Source organism: Sprattus sprattus (genome assembly GCF_963457725.1).
Source record: "Sprattus sprattus genome assembly, chromosome: 5".
Classification (NCBI taxonomy): Eukaryota; Metazoa; Chordata; class Actinopteri; order Clupeiformes; family Clupeidae; genus Sprattus; species Sprattus sprattus.
The window spans coordinates 21614016-21630534 of record NC_137924.1 but is presented as its reverse complement, the minus strand read 5'-3'; the positions used below and the strand labels follow the sequence as shown (position 1 = coordinate 21630534).

The window sequence follows — 16519 nt, the reverse complement described above, 5'->3', positions numbered from 1 at the left end:
ATTTTTTAAGATAGTTGAAGGTTGAACTTGTTCTTGTGCCATTTAATGTTTTATGCCATAAATCTCATACAAGTAGACCAAACATGTGTTGTCTTTGAGTCAAGTGAAAACAATTAACACTTGAAATGCTAAATTAGCAAGCTATTGCTTGTCAGCTTTGTAGCATAGTGAGAGAGTTGGCACTTCATCCCTGAGGTTCACACCTCACACCTATCAGTTGAACACTGAAAAGCATAAAACCACTGTCCCTCACAACCCCATCCAGGTGCACGTTTTACCACCTTCAGGTCCACCCTTTACCCTCATCAACTGAAAGACAAAACCCTCATTAAGGCATGCACCCATGGTCTTTAAAGTCTTCCTGTAGTCTGAGGCTACAACTGCTTTCCTGTGCCCGCATTTCAACAAGCCATCTGATCTGTACAAGGAACATTCAAGGAGTACTTTCTGACCTTGCATACAGTGAATTTAAAAGGAAAAAGTACACAGCGATTTCACCATTAGGCCATTTTAGGGGTTTCTTTGGGAGTCAATTATATTATCTTCAAAAGATAGGCACCCAGAGGCAGACCAGATATCATAAGACTACAGTGTAATGAGCTTGAATAGCCAGTTGGAATGTTCGTTCCAACTTGCTTAAACAGGAGGCTAGGAATTTTATTCATAATTGTTATGAATAATAACAAATAGAGAAATATTTATTTTGTATACAATTTGTGGGAAAATATAGTGGTGTCTTTTTTTTACAATTATACGCAATTTATTGTGATTCATTACATAGATTGATAAAATTATATGTTTAAAAAAAATTACATTTTTTATTTTTCAAGCATTAATCACTCAACACTGATTGTATTATCTTTTTTAAATGTTTCCTTGAAAAAGGAGGATTCAGTGTAATCTCAGACGCAGGGTAAAGATTACTGCCACTGCCCTTTAAGTGCTTCCCAGTCCCTTAACATTCAACAAGAAAAGTACTTCATTGACTGATTTGCACCACATGTCAATGAAGAACACTGCTGCAATGTTTTGTTTTCCTCTCACAATACTGTTTTTAAGGCAAAAATCCACCTTACTAATGTGCACCTTTTACTTCATCTCCGCTATTCACACAGAAATAAAGACAGTGTTTGTTTTAAACTTGTCCCGTTGATTGTTTGAACAGCCTTTGAATTTATATCAGCATGAAAGAGAGGGCGCTGGCCAGTTTTGTTTTCGCGGGGGGAAAACCCCTCCAGCCACAGTCCTCAGCCTTTCATTTATTCAGACATTCACATGTTATCACAGCCCCCAAAACAAGCTGCTCTTTGGACTTGTAAACTGGAGGCTTCAGCAACCTCTCCATAGTACACCCAACAACTTTTCTCACATGGGTTTTAATTGGTAGCCTGGCCTGACCTCCCCCTTCCCATCATGCACAGCAGCCTCCTTTAGTGCTCTTGGCGACCCGGCAGTCCTCCAGGTCAACGGTGGAGGGCTCGCCCTCGCGCCGCTTCTTCAGGATGGAGGGCAGCACCATGTCAAAGATGGTCTCAAACAACCCGTCCACATTGTAGCCCGTCTTGGCGCTGGTTTCGAAGCACAAGCGTTCGCCAGGTGGGCAGGCCATGCCATCCAGACCCTTGTAGCGGAGTACCCGGGCATACAGCGCCAGCGCGTCATCCTGGTTCACCTGCTTCTGGTGCAGGGCATCCCCACCACCACCACCACCACCACCACCACCACCAGTGGGCCGGAGCTCAGTCCCCTCGCTCTCCTGCTCCCCTTGCCCTTCCTCAGGCTCTGGCCCCTGGGCGCTCGACTCCGTTAGGTCAGCCTTGTTGCCCACGATGGCGTAGATGCAGTCAGCATTGGCCGTGTCGGTGAGTGACAGGAAGCGGTCCTCGAGCTCGGTCAGGCTCTGCCAGTTGGTGACGTCGTAGGTGAGGATGACCGCCGCGGCACCGCGGCAGTACATAGAGCCCAAGCCGTGAAACTGCTCCCGGCCTATAGGGGAAGACAGAGGGGAGTTATATTTCTGTAAAAGTGCTGTTCAATTTGTTTAAAACCATGCCAAATTTTGTAATCCAAACCAGTAAAGGAAGGGCAGGTTAAAGGCTAAATAACACCATAAGATAATGATGATGTCTGTTAGATAGTGATGATGAGTCATGTAACAACACAAAGGCTAAAACAGATGGGTGCTTCATGGACGGACACACACACCCACCCACCCACACAGACAGACACCCACCGACACAGACACAGACACACACAGGGATCTTTCAGTCCCCTCCCTCACACAGAACCCATGGCTGCATGATGGAAATCTGAGTGAGACACTTGACATCAGATAAACACACTCAGTCAAAACATGAAAAAGCTCCTTAGTATGTTTCAGGTCAGGCCTACTGCGCGCGCGCGCACACACACACACACACACACACACACACACACACACACACACACACACACACAGTGAACAGATCCACAGGTGGACACAGCGAAAGCTGCTGACCATGTTTTTGAACACAGGAGGTCATTGTTAAGGGAAAGTATGCGAGCCGTGGGTTTGGCCCGAGCAGTGCCCACTGAGAGCCTTTGTGCCTGCAGTGGACTTGTGAGGAGAGAGCTCTGTTCCTCCGATGCCCCACCACTACAGCCAGAGCATGGAAGACGCACAGCACTCGATATAACCTCAAACAGCATGAACAACAACAGGATTGTCTGGAGGAATTAAGGACTTTTCTAAACTAGAGCACTTTAAATTCTATAATATAAGCGTGAAAAAAATCAAAGGGAGCAGGGGATTCTGAGTGTCTCAGGGTCAAACAGGCTCTTTGTTTGAGGCGGTCTGTATTTCGGGATCAGAGGGCATGTTTCCCCCCCCCCCTCCTATTTCAAAGTTTTGTAGAGTAAAAGGTGCAACTTTGGAAGCCGATAAAGACAAGTGATGGTTAGCAAACACAGAAATCTGCTGTGTTGGCCCTTTCCTTCACACAGACACACAAAACAGGATGTGAAATAGGACAAAGAGCAATCTCACTCAAACCCCACACACACACACACACACACACACACACACACACACACACACACACAAACACCCCTTCATCAAGGTAGCAACTGCTGACCCCCGTGTCCCACATGTACATGCTGCATCTCAGCCTCTCTAATGTAGCGCATGACGAAATAATGGTATTGCTTCACCCTCTGGACATCACACACTTCCACAGGAAGTCATCCAGCTAAGTTTCAGTCATGGGTCTTATGCATAGAGGGAAGATATGCTTGCTGACTTCCGTTAGGCTCATGATGTCACAGTAGTGCAAGTCACTGTGAATAAGGGGATGCCATCCTGCCATCCTCCATCATCTAGACTTTACAGGTGACAAGCCTTTTTTGGACCAAAAGAAACTTTTTTTTTGCAAACCAATGTTCTGTGTAGAACCTTCAGGTTTTCAAAGAGCCGATTTGGTAACCTTTTTTTTACTAAAGGACCAGGCCAATGACAATTCCCATGGGTCATGTTCAAACAGCAATACTGAGGACACAATTAAAAGCACTAGACTCCACGGTGACAATTGCACGAGCACACTCAAATCAGTGCCTTTTTATTCTGAAGAACAGAAACCAACCTACTCTGTGGGGTTTTGCTGATTGCAGCTAGCATGTTGCAACATGTGAACTAAGCACCAGCGATAATGGGAATGACAGCGAAGAACTTAACTTCATGTAGCAACTTTCCCCGTGGGAGCTCACCACTAACACGTCACACTGACCAAGCTTGGCTTCACCTTATGGCCTTTCGGTCTTGCTGAGATCCCTAGATCTCCATTCATCAGCATGAGAAACTGCATGTTATCTGGCCCAGTCAAACCTCAAGCTTTGTCCATTTTAATTTTATGAAGCTGACACAGAGCCCAATCCTTACTTGAAGAAAAAAAAAAACTGTGTGTGCCACCACCACATATGCGTTATGTTAACTGATACGGTAAACTAAGCTTGGGCGGTAACTTTCATACCTTACTGATATTTCACCAGGGTGTACGGAATATGATACCAAAACATATTTATTTATCAGTTACAACAGCCCATAACTTCCCAGTCGAAGAACACACAAGGTAGGCTAATCACCACCTGTCAACGTCAATGTAAACACACAAGACTAGGCGAGTTCGCTGTTAGTTATATGAAATATTAGTTCTGAGTACGAGTAGTCACCACAACCCAATTATTTTAGTTTCAACTGGCAAATAATTTTTCTGTTGGCTAAGTTGGCTCGGTAACAGTTTAACATCTGTATTTGCGGCATTAAAAATCATACCTGCAGGATTTCTAAATAGCCCTGTATCCAATACCCATGTATTTATAAATACCCGGTATATAATAATACCGCCTAATCCCAAAATGAGAAATATGCAGTTTAGCAGACATAGTCTTGTTTGTGTTGCCACCGCAAGGGATATGCTATCTTAGCACTCGTTCTTTGGGCCTTACTTCTGTTACAGATCAAAGCACAGACTTAAACCAATAAACAAATAGAAACAAAGGAATTTTATCTGGGAAAAACGCCCCAAAGTGCAAGGTTTCCTCTCTCTTGGCTGAAGTGGTCTGTCTGGGACTAAAGCCACCTTACTTCTCTTGCATCATGTTGGTCAACACGCCATACCACACACAGCCCAAATGTCACCAGTGACCCCTTAGATACCTGCCAGGACCAGAGGTGAGAGAGTACTAGGTGACTCAGGTTTTTCTGTCTCACTTCCTATCACGTAGTATCAACAACACTGACATTGTGCACCTTCACATATCATTATGTTTCAAGTTCCTTGTCTTGTGTTCTCAATGCATGTTACCATGCCTCAAAGAAGCAGCGAAATGATCGGAACTGTACACAACAACAACAACTGTTTTGACAAAACTGATTGACCTACATCACTGCCCTCTGGTGAACAAATAAATAACACTTCTGTTAATGTTTTCCAAGTTCAATGCCATGCCACGCTGGTTTTCATGCACACAGCAGAATGAGGTCAGCTGGCTGAGAAACTGGCCCTGGGGGGGGGGGGGGGGGGGGGGGGTAGTCTGGATCAGGCTTGTGATTGCTGACGATCATACAGCACAAGGAAAATGACTGTACTGACTACCTTAATGGTTAGGCTGCTGTTGTCAACAAACAAGGGTGAGCCCAGGTTTCAGAAGTTTGAGAAATGTCTGCCTTAATGCAGCGACTACTATGGTAATGTCAATATGACCTCATCACCACCACCACATTTTCCAAACAGTCCATCACTGTGGTATTTCACATTTACAAAAAGGGGGAACTATTGTGTCATAAAGTGTGTTTCGTCTTGAGCCATGATGGTTTGACACACTGACAAGAACAGAAATGAGGATAAGCTCATTTTAGAAATTGAGGAATTTCAAAGGTTACGAACAGACAGCACTTATGACCTACATCTATTATGCCTGTTCTTTTGAAAACCTAATCCCTTCATTTTAACCCCCGAATTTTCACACTGGCAATCTTTTCCTAAACCCATCATTCCCCCAGACTTACTCTGCTTCTTGCAGTCAGTGTAAGACTCTGATGAACGTCAGCTTAATAACTTTACACTGTATGCAAAAACAATGGGACAAGAATAAGGTGACTCGTGTACTGATACAAAAAAGCAGTGAGCAGGTGGTTATCATGTAAGCAGTCTGAGTACGCATGAAATGTTTTCTTCTAAAGGCATTCAAGGATGGCCTAGGCCTATATTTGTATAGCTGACCCAATACAATATGTGGTTAAAACCAACACTGACAAAAAGACACATCCAAGTTCTTGACAGTACATTAGTGAATGTTTAGGGTAACGTTAGTTAAAACTCTGTCCTCAGATGTTGAGTAGTCACGAGGTGCGTGTGAAATCTACTCAACAGGTAGGCTGATGCACTCACCAAAACACAACAGTACAGCCCGAACAATATTGCAAAGAATGTTGATAACTGATGTTAAATATAATAGGCCCGTTTAACTAACATTACTTCTTGTTACTCCAAAAGTGAATATTCAAGTGAGCAAGTTTACCAGCGGTATCCCAGATAGAGATATTATAAGGTCCCCATTGTTTCAAGAAGAAGGCTCCGCCAACGGTGCTGACAGTGTCTTTGAATTTTTTCTCCGTGTACCGATGAAGCAGCGAAGTTTTCCCAACGTTCATGTCACCCAGTATCACAACTTTCACGTCGGGCTTCCTCATCCTCGCTCGCTCAGGCATGATCTTTGGTACTACACGCTGTTTAGCGGAGAGAGGTCAACAAGCTGAAGACTTCGTAACTCATTTAAAAACAGCTTGAGCTACGGACGAGAACTGAGCTTTAGGAAACACATGACCGTAAGATATCGGTTCTAACATACCCGACAACAGTATAGTTTACAACAGCAGCAGAGGTGACTTTTTAGCCTCGAAACAAAATGTCTTGACTAATTAGTCATCACCACATACACGCACGGTCGTGGTCACTCTTCTCCATATCGCTACTCTTGAGCTTCCAAAGTGTGACGACACAGGAACTTGTTGTCGAAGGAGGGGCCAAAACAAATCACCTGTAAACTACTCTAACGACACACCTAAACACTAGAACAGCATGGTAGTGTTTAATATTGGCACATTTATTACGCGATAATGATAATGAAACACATTATTTTGTGTACCACTGTTTCGTAGTTTAAAGTTATAGAAGTAGGCTGGGCTATGGGCTCAGCCCAGGCCTACTGAGTAATTACCTGATCCAACCTCTCTGGGTTGCTGTGGATATAAAAAAAGTGATTGAACATGTCGATCGTTGTCCACTCTAAAGTTTGATCTGTTTATGGTTGTTTATCTAAGTTTAGTTAAGTGAGATGTGACTGGACAACACTTACAAGTCCCGGGCCCCGTCCCGCTTTCTTATTGGTTAATTCACGCTCATTGCATTACATGAATTTCTGCGTTGACGGGATAGCTTCCTGCCGTTAAGATCACCCATGACACACTTACGTGTATTCGCTGTGCTAGCTGGTGTTGTAAACTACCCTCGTTCTCTAGGTAAGAATATACGGCCGCGACTGTTCTGACTTTATTTAATCCTCCCGCGAGGTCAGGCGTCAAGAGATGCAGTATGGAGTGTCACTGATCTGCATCATCACTGTAGCCATTGCAATGGCTTTAAAATGGGTCCATCGGGGCGATGAAGGTATGACAGTCGACATATCGCAACCTAAAACGAACAATGAGCATTGACATGTGTTCTTTGCTCTTGTATTATACTTGGCAGGCAAACAATGCACAACTCTAATGTGGTGGTAACGTTATAGATTTCAGTTTCAGAGAGCAATACAGATCAAGTATCCCCACGTAGGCTTAATGTGTGCATTTGTCTGCTAACGCTGTACAGTTTATGTATATCAACATTGCACATGTCATCTACTATATGAAGTCTAATTTCAGATTAGTGTTATGTCCCAGCGGACATGTTCCGTGTCGTACGGTAAACGAATGACGAAGTGCACCATGTTGGTGACGTTTCTGAGGACCCCGTAGTGGAGTTTAGGGAAGCGTTGCTAGCGAGCTGCCTTCTGCAAATGTTGAGTGTCTCCAATGCCAAAAAATATGTAAACATAAGCCTATTACGACAACATTGGGAATGTGGGCTTCGTAAGTGAGCAGCTATGGGCAGTGTATATTTCGAGAATGTCCAGATTAGGGTGTTTTGTTCGTAACGGGCTTTTTCTTTAGCTAGCCAGTTAGCAAGTGTTTGCCTGCTAGTTTTGATCCAATGCATTACAAGAATCAGTAGTGGGGATTTGTTTTACGTGTCGCTTTAGTCGTGGAATAACAATTGCAGATTGAAGGGAATTGTGGAACCGTGAGAAATATGCTGGTGAATCCAACGCGGGGATTTCTGTGGTCGGATGCGGAGACAAGGGCATTGCTAACTATTTGGGGGGAGCAGGACGTGCAGATTGCTTTGGATGGCAACTTCAGAAACAGTCATGTTTACCGAGATGTAGCCAGCCGCCTGGGAGACATGGGCTACGACAGGACACCTGATCAGTGCAGGATACGCGTGAAGAGCCTGAAAAGGCAATATTATCAGGCGAAAGATGCCTTCACGAAAAACAACGGACAGTATCGTAAGCTCTGCAAGTTCTTCGAGGAGATGGAGCGGATATTAAGTAATCGTCCAACAGTGGACCCACAGGAAATGATTGATAGTGTTGCCGTTGGAGACGAAATGATGGATGGCACAGAGGAGGAGGGTGAGGGGACGGAGCAGTCGTCGGATTCCTACATGCCAAGCGCTACTGATTATGCAGAACATCCCGTGAAGATTGAGTACCCGTCCTACAGCATACCTGTGACCGTGGGAAGTAAGTTTAACATTACGCTATTCACTCACTACTCTTAAGGTATTTGTGACCGTATCAGTGACCTACAAGTAGTCTGCAAAGAGGTGCCTAAAGAAAACCACTGACAGCTGTAGGGGAGACTGTATACTGTGCTACTGTACGCCCTTGTGCAGGAACCTTAACTCAAATTGCCTTTCCAGCACCAATCCCACTGATGAGGCTGGCATCCTTTTTCAATTTTGCATTCGACAGACAAGTAGCTGTCGGATTGATTTGTGGATTATGTCATGCTGATTGTATTTAACTAAAAGCACCTGTGTGATAAGTGACCCTTTGGTAAGCCAAAATGTCTTACCACCACCTTGCAAATCCCACTGTCCTTTAGGTGTTCCAGTTAAACCCATCAACGCCCAGCCCAGAACGACCCCGTCCACGTCCTCATGCCGGCCCTCTCGGCGGGGCAGGAAGCGCGTGGCCAGCCTGCCCCTGGACAAGCTGATGGAGCGCTTCCTGGAGCAGAGCGCCGACGCTGAGGAGAACTTCTACAAGATGGAGGAGCAGCGGCTGCACCAGGAGGAGCGCCGGCGCGAGGCTGAACATTCCCGCGAGCTGCACATGCTCCACATGCTTGGGCAGATATTTAGTGGTGTCGCCGACAGCAGCGGAGGCAGCAGAGGTGGTATGGCGGCGGCGGCCAACGTCTCTGCTACACCCATGCAGTCTGCACCCTCCCCTACGCCAGTGTCTGTTCACGTCGCCCCCGTTTCGTCCTCGTGGTCCCGAATTCGCTCTCAGCACTCGCGGCAGCAGCAGCGCCAGCACGGCACGGTGTCCCCCCTCAGGCACCACCTCCCAGACCACGGCCTGGAGACTGTCCCAGGTCTGCCGTCAGAGCTCTGAGCTTCCGTTAACCTCTTTCTCTCTCCTCTGCCTGGGGTGGGGGTGGGATGGGCCGACCCAGCCTGTGGCTCATGAGAATGGGAGCTCAGTGAGGAGCAGGGGATTGCATCCTGCATGAATGTGTCTTTTTTTCTACTGTTTTGATGGACATAAGACTTGCAGTGTAGCTGACTGAAATGTACGTAGTGGTGTATTTCCAAATGTTTTACCGAGTGGTTAAAAGTGATGTAGATTCTTGCTGTGTGTTTAAAGACACTTAATAAGTGTAATAACCACTAGATCTGCTTTCTAAATTAAGCCATACTTGGGCATTGTGCCATGTAAAATGAGATTTTACAGCATATCTATTGCAGAAGACAACTGTGGTATAGGAACATATTAATAGGCATTCTATCTATTCTCTGAAGTTATCAAACAATTCTTTGAGTCAGTGTGTGATACCAACTTTTCTTGTGTTCTGTTCTCAGTCATAGAGCGTTCCTTTTCCCTGGGAAGTTCTGCGCACAGCATGGAGAACACCCTTCAGTTGGTGAAGAACATAATCCCCCCTCTGACATCCAAAAAGCACAAGGGCCAAGATGGACGCATTGGCATCATAGGAGGCTGTCAGGAGTGAGTTTGGCCTGAGGCTCCAAGCATTCATTCATTTAGACACACTTAATGGTGACAATGATAATCAGCTTTTAATATATAGGGATGCTAGACAAGGACAAGGAAATGGCAATAGTGGTTGTTGAATCAGTTCCAAGTGGCTGCCGTGAGTGCATTAGCAACTAGAGAAAACGTGGATGCTGGAAATAGAGACATAGTATGGACAAATTTCATCTACGGTGGAGGTATAATATGTATCATAATATCACACGCCGTACAACTCTCCAAGACATTATCAAAAGACAAAAGACCAAATGATTCAGAAGAAAAGCAGAAATTAAAACTGATTTTTTTGGTGGAGAAATTATCACATTGGGTCCAGCATGAAGCAGGGTACTAAAGAAGTGGGTGCACACCTTTCACAAAAAACGGGGTCTTTTGTGGACTTATTTATGGTTTGTTTTGGAGTCTGATGATAATAAGTTGACATCATGGTCAAACAGGCTCTACATTCCTTCCCTTTCTTCTTATCACTATTTTCCCACGCATACATAGTGCACAAGATTCCGATAGTTAGCGCTGGTGTGGTTCTTATTTCCTTCTGAAAGCAGAAGTGTTAGCAAGACAAACATGAAATGTTTCCATCAAGACTAGACCATCTATCCTCTGCTTTATATTCCAACAGGGCACCATGTTATTAACAGTCTTTAGTTCTTCTGTTTTTTCAGGTACACAGGCGCACCTTACTTTGCAGCCATCTCCGCATTAAAAGTAGTAAGTATTCCTGCAGTGTACAGATAACATAGTCATGTTTGGGGAGACTTTGTGAGGCTTTTGGGACGCTAACATGGCACCTCTCTCATCCTTCTTTATCGTCAGGGAGCCGACCTTTCTCATGTGTTCTGCACCAAAGACGCTGCCACCGTCATCAAGTCCTATAGCCCAGAACTCATAGTCCACCCAGTGCTGTGAGTCTGTCTTTCTTTCTTTCTTTCCACTTGGTAAATAATCCCTGGTCTGTTTGTTCTGTGCTGTTTCAAGCATTTCACTGAAGTTGTCAAACTAATCTATAACCCTCATTGGCACATGTATACTTAGTCTAGATAAACTGATTGTTGCAGAGGGCAGGCCTGGCTTCATGGATTAACTCTCTGGGGGGAAAAAAATGACAAAAATCAGTTAATCCTCTTGTGTTGCCATTGTTTGGGTGGGGGAGATGCTGGCATTGTTTATGTGGAGTAAGGATGGATGTAGGTTGTGAATGCTGCTGCTGTGTGTGTGGTGGGTCGTGTAGGGATAGCCCAAACGCAGTGGAGGAGATTGAGAAGTGGCTGCCACGGCTACACGCCCTAGTGGTGGGGCCAGGGCTAGGCAGGGAGGACCTCTTGCTGAAGACAGCAAAGGTAAGGATGGAAACATGCCCTCTTACTTACACATTAACATTCACAAACATTTGCAATAATGTTTTATACAGAACATAATAGGCTAATAAAATAGATTTCTTTATGAGACAACTTACAGGAAATGTATACTTAGCATCAGACCAAGTTTTCTATGTTTCTGGCCTCCTACTTCATGTAGAGTAATTATTATAGGCTACCTTAACGATGATGGCCATTCTTGCGCAACTCTCTATCACTATTGCAACAACACAGCTTTTTGTGGTGAATGCTACTAATTCAAGCGACATTACTGAACTTGGACAGATTCACTGTGAAATTTTTCGTACATGCAGCTATGAAGGGGGCACGCAGCCCAGCCCAGTTGCCATGGAAACCTGATGTGATTATGTCAAGTGCAGAGCTTTAAGCACTCAGCAAAGATTGACCTTGATATGATTGCATTTTTTTTCTGTAATGGTCAAAGGATTTTTGTGTTTTCTCTGAGGGTTTTCTGTAGCACATTTGCTGAAAATTGGGGGAAGGGGAGTGTCTTTTTAAAAAGGTTATTAGCCCAAACACATTTTTTGATTATTGCAGCGGCCCCTAGTGTTGAAATGACCTACATGTTTTGTACCTCCTAAAAATGGGGTCCAAAGTCTGTTTTTGATACACCAAGGTGTTGCTGAGGTATGAGCTCACTTCCTGTTTGGCAGCTTTGCTGCTGATTGGTGAATGCTTTCAAAAGTCAATAAGCCATATAAAGGCCTTTTGTGAGACCCTGTTTCATCTGTCGAAAGATTGGACAAAATCTGTGGCCTGTGAACTTTTTTTAGTCCTTTTAAAAAAAAAATCCAATATGGTGGAAAATCCAATATGCCAGTAATTTACGTCATATGATGAACTCTGCTTGATCCAAGGAAACCAACGGAAGGCATGAACCTTGGTGAAAAGAATCAGGGCACTGTCCCCAACAAAATTTCAAAACCTTTTACCACACAGTTCTATTGAGCTAGAAGATGATAAAGATGAATAAGGAAAGGTAGAAACCCAATGGACAGTGAAAACAAAACAAATATTTGACAAGAGTGTCCCATCTATAGACAGAGGTATTACACTCCTTCTCACTTTAGGCCTATCTTCTTTGCCACTACACTGAGAGACATAAGGCTATTTCAGAACGGTAAATGAGAGAACAGTACAATGGTCAGTGGTCTAAATTGAGTGAGTATTATGCTGTAAAATGCAAAACAAAATACTACTCCTCTTACATATTATGTTTCGATTACCGAAGGCCCCCGTGAATGATACTGGATTATTAACTGCGTGGCCCACATAGCCACTTGGTAACATACTTTGTTGAGTTAATTGATCAGTGAATTTAGTAGCTCAGTGGTCAATGTTATTTTATCAAAGTGTGTAGATTAGATTAGAGGTGTCTTCTGTCAAAGAAGGAAGTGGCAGAATGCCTTCTTCTTTGAAACAAATGACATGAGACGCCTACGTTTTTGATCAGAGTAACCGAAATGAGGCAAAGGTCCGCCCCCGAAGACACTTAGGTCTCTGCGCATGTTAGGAACTTACCAAATTAATGTGCTCTAGTCATCAAAATAGCTTTACGCAATGCCCCTCTTTGTTGTGCATAAGAACCCGTGGTGCTCAGCTGTTATATTGGAGCCGTAAGTGATTATGTAATGTGCTACTGTCATTCACCCACAGGATGTCATTGAGAAGTCCAAGGCCAGGGACATTCCCATAATCATCGACGCAGTGAGTACTGAATACACATTATTAATGTATTAATGTACACAATAGTACATTAAATGCTTTGAGTGGCTTCTGGGAGATCATTTCGCTGATTGTGCGTGTGTGTGTGTGTGACAGGATGGACTTTGGTTGGTGGCCAAGCAACCGTCTGTCATCCAAGGCTATAAGAAAGGAATCCTCACTCCCAACTTGATGGAATTTAGCCGACTCTACGAGGCCATGGTGAGACCAATAGCTAAACAACAGCAGAAAGATGCGAATCATTCAGTCAAGTCAGTCAAATGTATGAGGGACACATTTATGAGTGCGTGTGTGTGTGTGTGTGTTTGCTGTCAGCACCAGGAGCCTCTGGACAGCACCGACCATCACCGGAATGCCCAGCAGCTCAGCATCGCCATGGGCAACCTCACTGTGGTGCTGAAGGGGGAGGAGGACCTCATCACCGACGGCAACATGGGTGAGTGACGGCATCATCAGGACCGTGCACTCTCCCTCAAACCCACAGAGATATTCAGCCTAGGCAACATGACACTCCTCAATGCATTTGACCCACTGGGAACAGTGCAGTCTTGGAGCTCTAACCCATGTCCTCTCCATCCCTGGTCTCCAGTGCTGACGTGTACACAGGAGGGGAGTGGTCGGCGATGTGGGGGGCAGGGGGACCTCCTCTCGGGCTCCCTGGGGGCCTTCGCCCACTGGGCCTTCAGCACCACAGACGCCACTAAGAGGTAACTCACCCGGACTGCATGTTATGTTGTGTGTGTGTGTGTGTGTGTCTGTGTGTGTGTGTGTGTCTGTGTGTGTCTGTGTTAATATGACAGATTGTGTTTCCTGTGAGCTGCTGTGTGCTTCACTGAAGTGGCATCGGCAAACTAAAGAAAGGCAAAGTGTACGGAACTGAATGGCAAATGTGTGCTCAGAGAGAGGCAACGGTGTGTGAAATTCAAACATCCTGCTTTGGGCACAGCTTATTCTTGTTTGTGCTGTTAAGAGCCACCGTGTCGAGATAATGTGTCACTTACGGTGTTTGGTGCAGCTTTTATAGAAGCTGGGTCCAGGCCACATGCTTTATGCTCAAGTCAAACTATCAAGTGAAGCCCACACCCAGTGCTTTCAGTGCTTTCATGTGACCTGTACCACCAATTGGATCACATGCACAGATGGATAAAGTGCATACTAATCGTTTATAGGCTATGAATCCTCTTTTGTGTCACTGTTGGAAATGCTCTAAATGAATGCTTAATAATAGCTTAGTTACACAGTCTGGAAATACAGCAAACATGTATTAATTTAGCTTAGTTCTAGTCGACTGTCTTTTATTTTGCCTAGTGCTTTTATCAAAACTGACTCACAGCACCTGGAAAGTATGCATGTAATGAGTACGTGGAACTCACTCTACCATTTTGAGTTGCAGAACCACCTTCAAAATCTAGTCAGATTACTTTCTTAGGTGACTTCTGTAACGTTTGACCTTCGTCTTCCTCTGCATTCTTCCTCAGTGTGAACCCGTCTCTGGTGGCCGCGTTTGGCGCCGCCTCCTTGACTAGGCAGTGCAACCGGCAGGCTTTCCACAAACACGGGCGATCCACTACCACAACAGACATGATCCAAGAGATCAGCACCGCCTTCAAGAAGCTGTTTGAGAGCTGAGACACGCACGCTAGGGTTCACGGCCCCTTGTCAACAAATAAATAAACAAACAAACAAACATTGTGGACTACCAGCCCACTGTTTGCTAAGTATTTGACTCCAAGCAAAGAAACCTGATGTTCCGCATTCAAGACAACTGGTTTTGTCCCAAGCACATGCTTGTCTATGTGCACTACTTTTTATCCGTCTCTTCGTCAACTGTGAAGGGACAAAGATAATTTGTACCACTTGGTGGTACGCTTCTGTAAGCTGTCAAGTAGTTTGTACCTTCAGCGAAAGTGGAATATTTTACATCTGAGGTTAAGGTAGGACTTTCTCAGTTCTCCATTGTGGCAGCTGTGGAAAGCTGTTTCCTGTTGTGGTCCTTTTGTCATTTTGACATACACTGGGCTGAATGACACACTGGGTTAGTTTGTTCTTTTGAACTCAAAAGTGCCTCTTATCTTCAGACCATTGTGTATCAGCAGTCCGTGTGTTTGCACTTTTAGTTTGAATAAGCGTGTAGTCCTTCAAGGGACCTCTTAACGGTTGTGTTAAGTTTTCATCTCCATTTTCGACAACTTCAGAACAACTGCTGCCTGACAGCTGCCCCAGACCAGAAAATGGAGATAAATCCACAACCTTGTAGTTCAAATCACTAAAGCTCCTGTCAAGAACACTTATCTTGGAGTTCTTGAGGACAAGGTGGATGTAGTAGTTAGCAATGTAGTGTTTTAGAGATGTAGATTGGTGATGTAAGGAATCATTAGTGTTTGCAGTGTTCAGGGACTTGGCTGTGTACCAGTTCCCCCTGGGACTGATCTGTCTTCCATGTAATTGAATAGTAGCACACTAGCCACAAGTAAACATAGCCCATTCCTTTCTCTAGACCTCTCTTGTCTCTTTGACAATCACTTTCTCAAGCCAAATCCAGCATATATGTGCTTGGTGTTTTTCCCCCCTAAACGACAATAAAATGAAAACGGCAGACCTTTTTAAATGAATGTTATGTTTGTGTCTAATTTGAATGTGGTGGCATGGAGATGTCAGAGGGAGATGCTGCTGTCCTCTTTTGACAGAGAAGAAAACACACACACACACACACACACACAGATGGAAAAAAAGACCACAAAATAACACATTGCCTCTTCCCTCTGGAGAGCAAAGGAGTTAATCAGATGTCAGTAGAATTAAATACTGAGGTTTGGCCAGGAGAGGGCCCTATAGAGCAGTGTGAGATTCTGACACGGAGCCATTCTGTTCTTGAGTTATATGCAATGTTTACTGATGATCCTCTTTGCACATCAACTGATAAGTAGCATTATCCCAAGTTTGTGCTAAAATGTTTGACCACACAACATCCTCAGGCACAGAGGGTTAGGCTAGTAAACAAGGTTATCATGATTGTCATAGTCACTTGTGACATTTGTTTTTAAGCTTTACGTTACAGTTCTAGACAGGCATGCCTTAGATGTGAGACCACTAGCCTGGGTGCTAGTGGTCTCACATCTAAGGCATGCCTGTCTAAATGCCTGCCTTTGTTGAATTTGTTTACCGCTGTCTGCTTTGGTTTTCAGTTGTCAGTGTCTTATGACCAAACCTGAGGATAATGAAGAGAGACTCAATGAAAAGCAGACTCATACAACAAGCAGCAACAAAGGGTGAGGTGAACCGATAAGCAGGCTGACCGTTTCAGTCTTCTTCTCTTATCTCAGCTGTACAAGGTAGTGACGGGAATACTACATATTGTACATGCTAGTTATTGTCTTATGCAACAATGAGTAAATATCATAAAGAAATAAATGAAATAAAATAAAAAAAGCAATACAAATTTGGACCATTAAGATTTAGTTCATCAAGTTGTCACCAAGTGACATTTATGGCATGAATTACTT

General features: G+C 44.3%; 2 protein-coding genes across 2 annotated transcripts; one reads left to right on the top strand and one right to left on the bottom strand.

Annotated features, from left to right (window-relative positions):
* Positions 1-99: 99 nt before the first annotated feature.
* rab20 (RAB20, member RAS oncogene family) lies at positions 100-6481 on the bottom strand. Its single transcript, XM_080838889.1, has 2 exons — positions 6055-6481; positions 100-1986 (listed from the first exon to the last, which is right to left on the bottom strand). The coding sequence occupies exons 1-2, from the start codon at positions 6242-6244 to the stop codon at positions 1412-1414; spliced, it is 765 nt and encodes a 254-aa protein (XP_080695015.1). The 5' UTR covers positions 6245-6481; the 3' UTR covers positions 100-1411.
* Positions 6482-7883: 1402 nt separating this feature from the next.
* naxd (NAD(P)HX dehydratase) lies at positions 7884-15607 on the top strand (the record flags this gene model as incomplete). Its single annotated transcript, XM_080840026.1, has 11 exons — positions 7884-8379; positions 8744-9238; positions 9726-9870; positions 10578-10623; positions 10729-10817; positions 11144-11252; positions 12948-12998; positions 13113-13217; positions 13332-13452; positions 13606-13723; positions 14495-15607. 11 exons carry the CDS (start codon positions 7884-7886, stop codon positions 14643-14645), a joined length of 1926 nt encoding a protein of 641 aa, XP_080696152.1. The 3' UTR covers positions 14646-15607.
* Between the last annotated feature and the right edge of the window lie 912 nt (positions 15608-16519).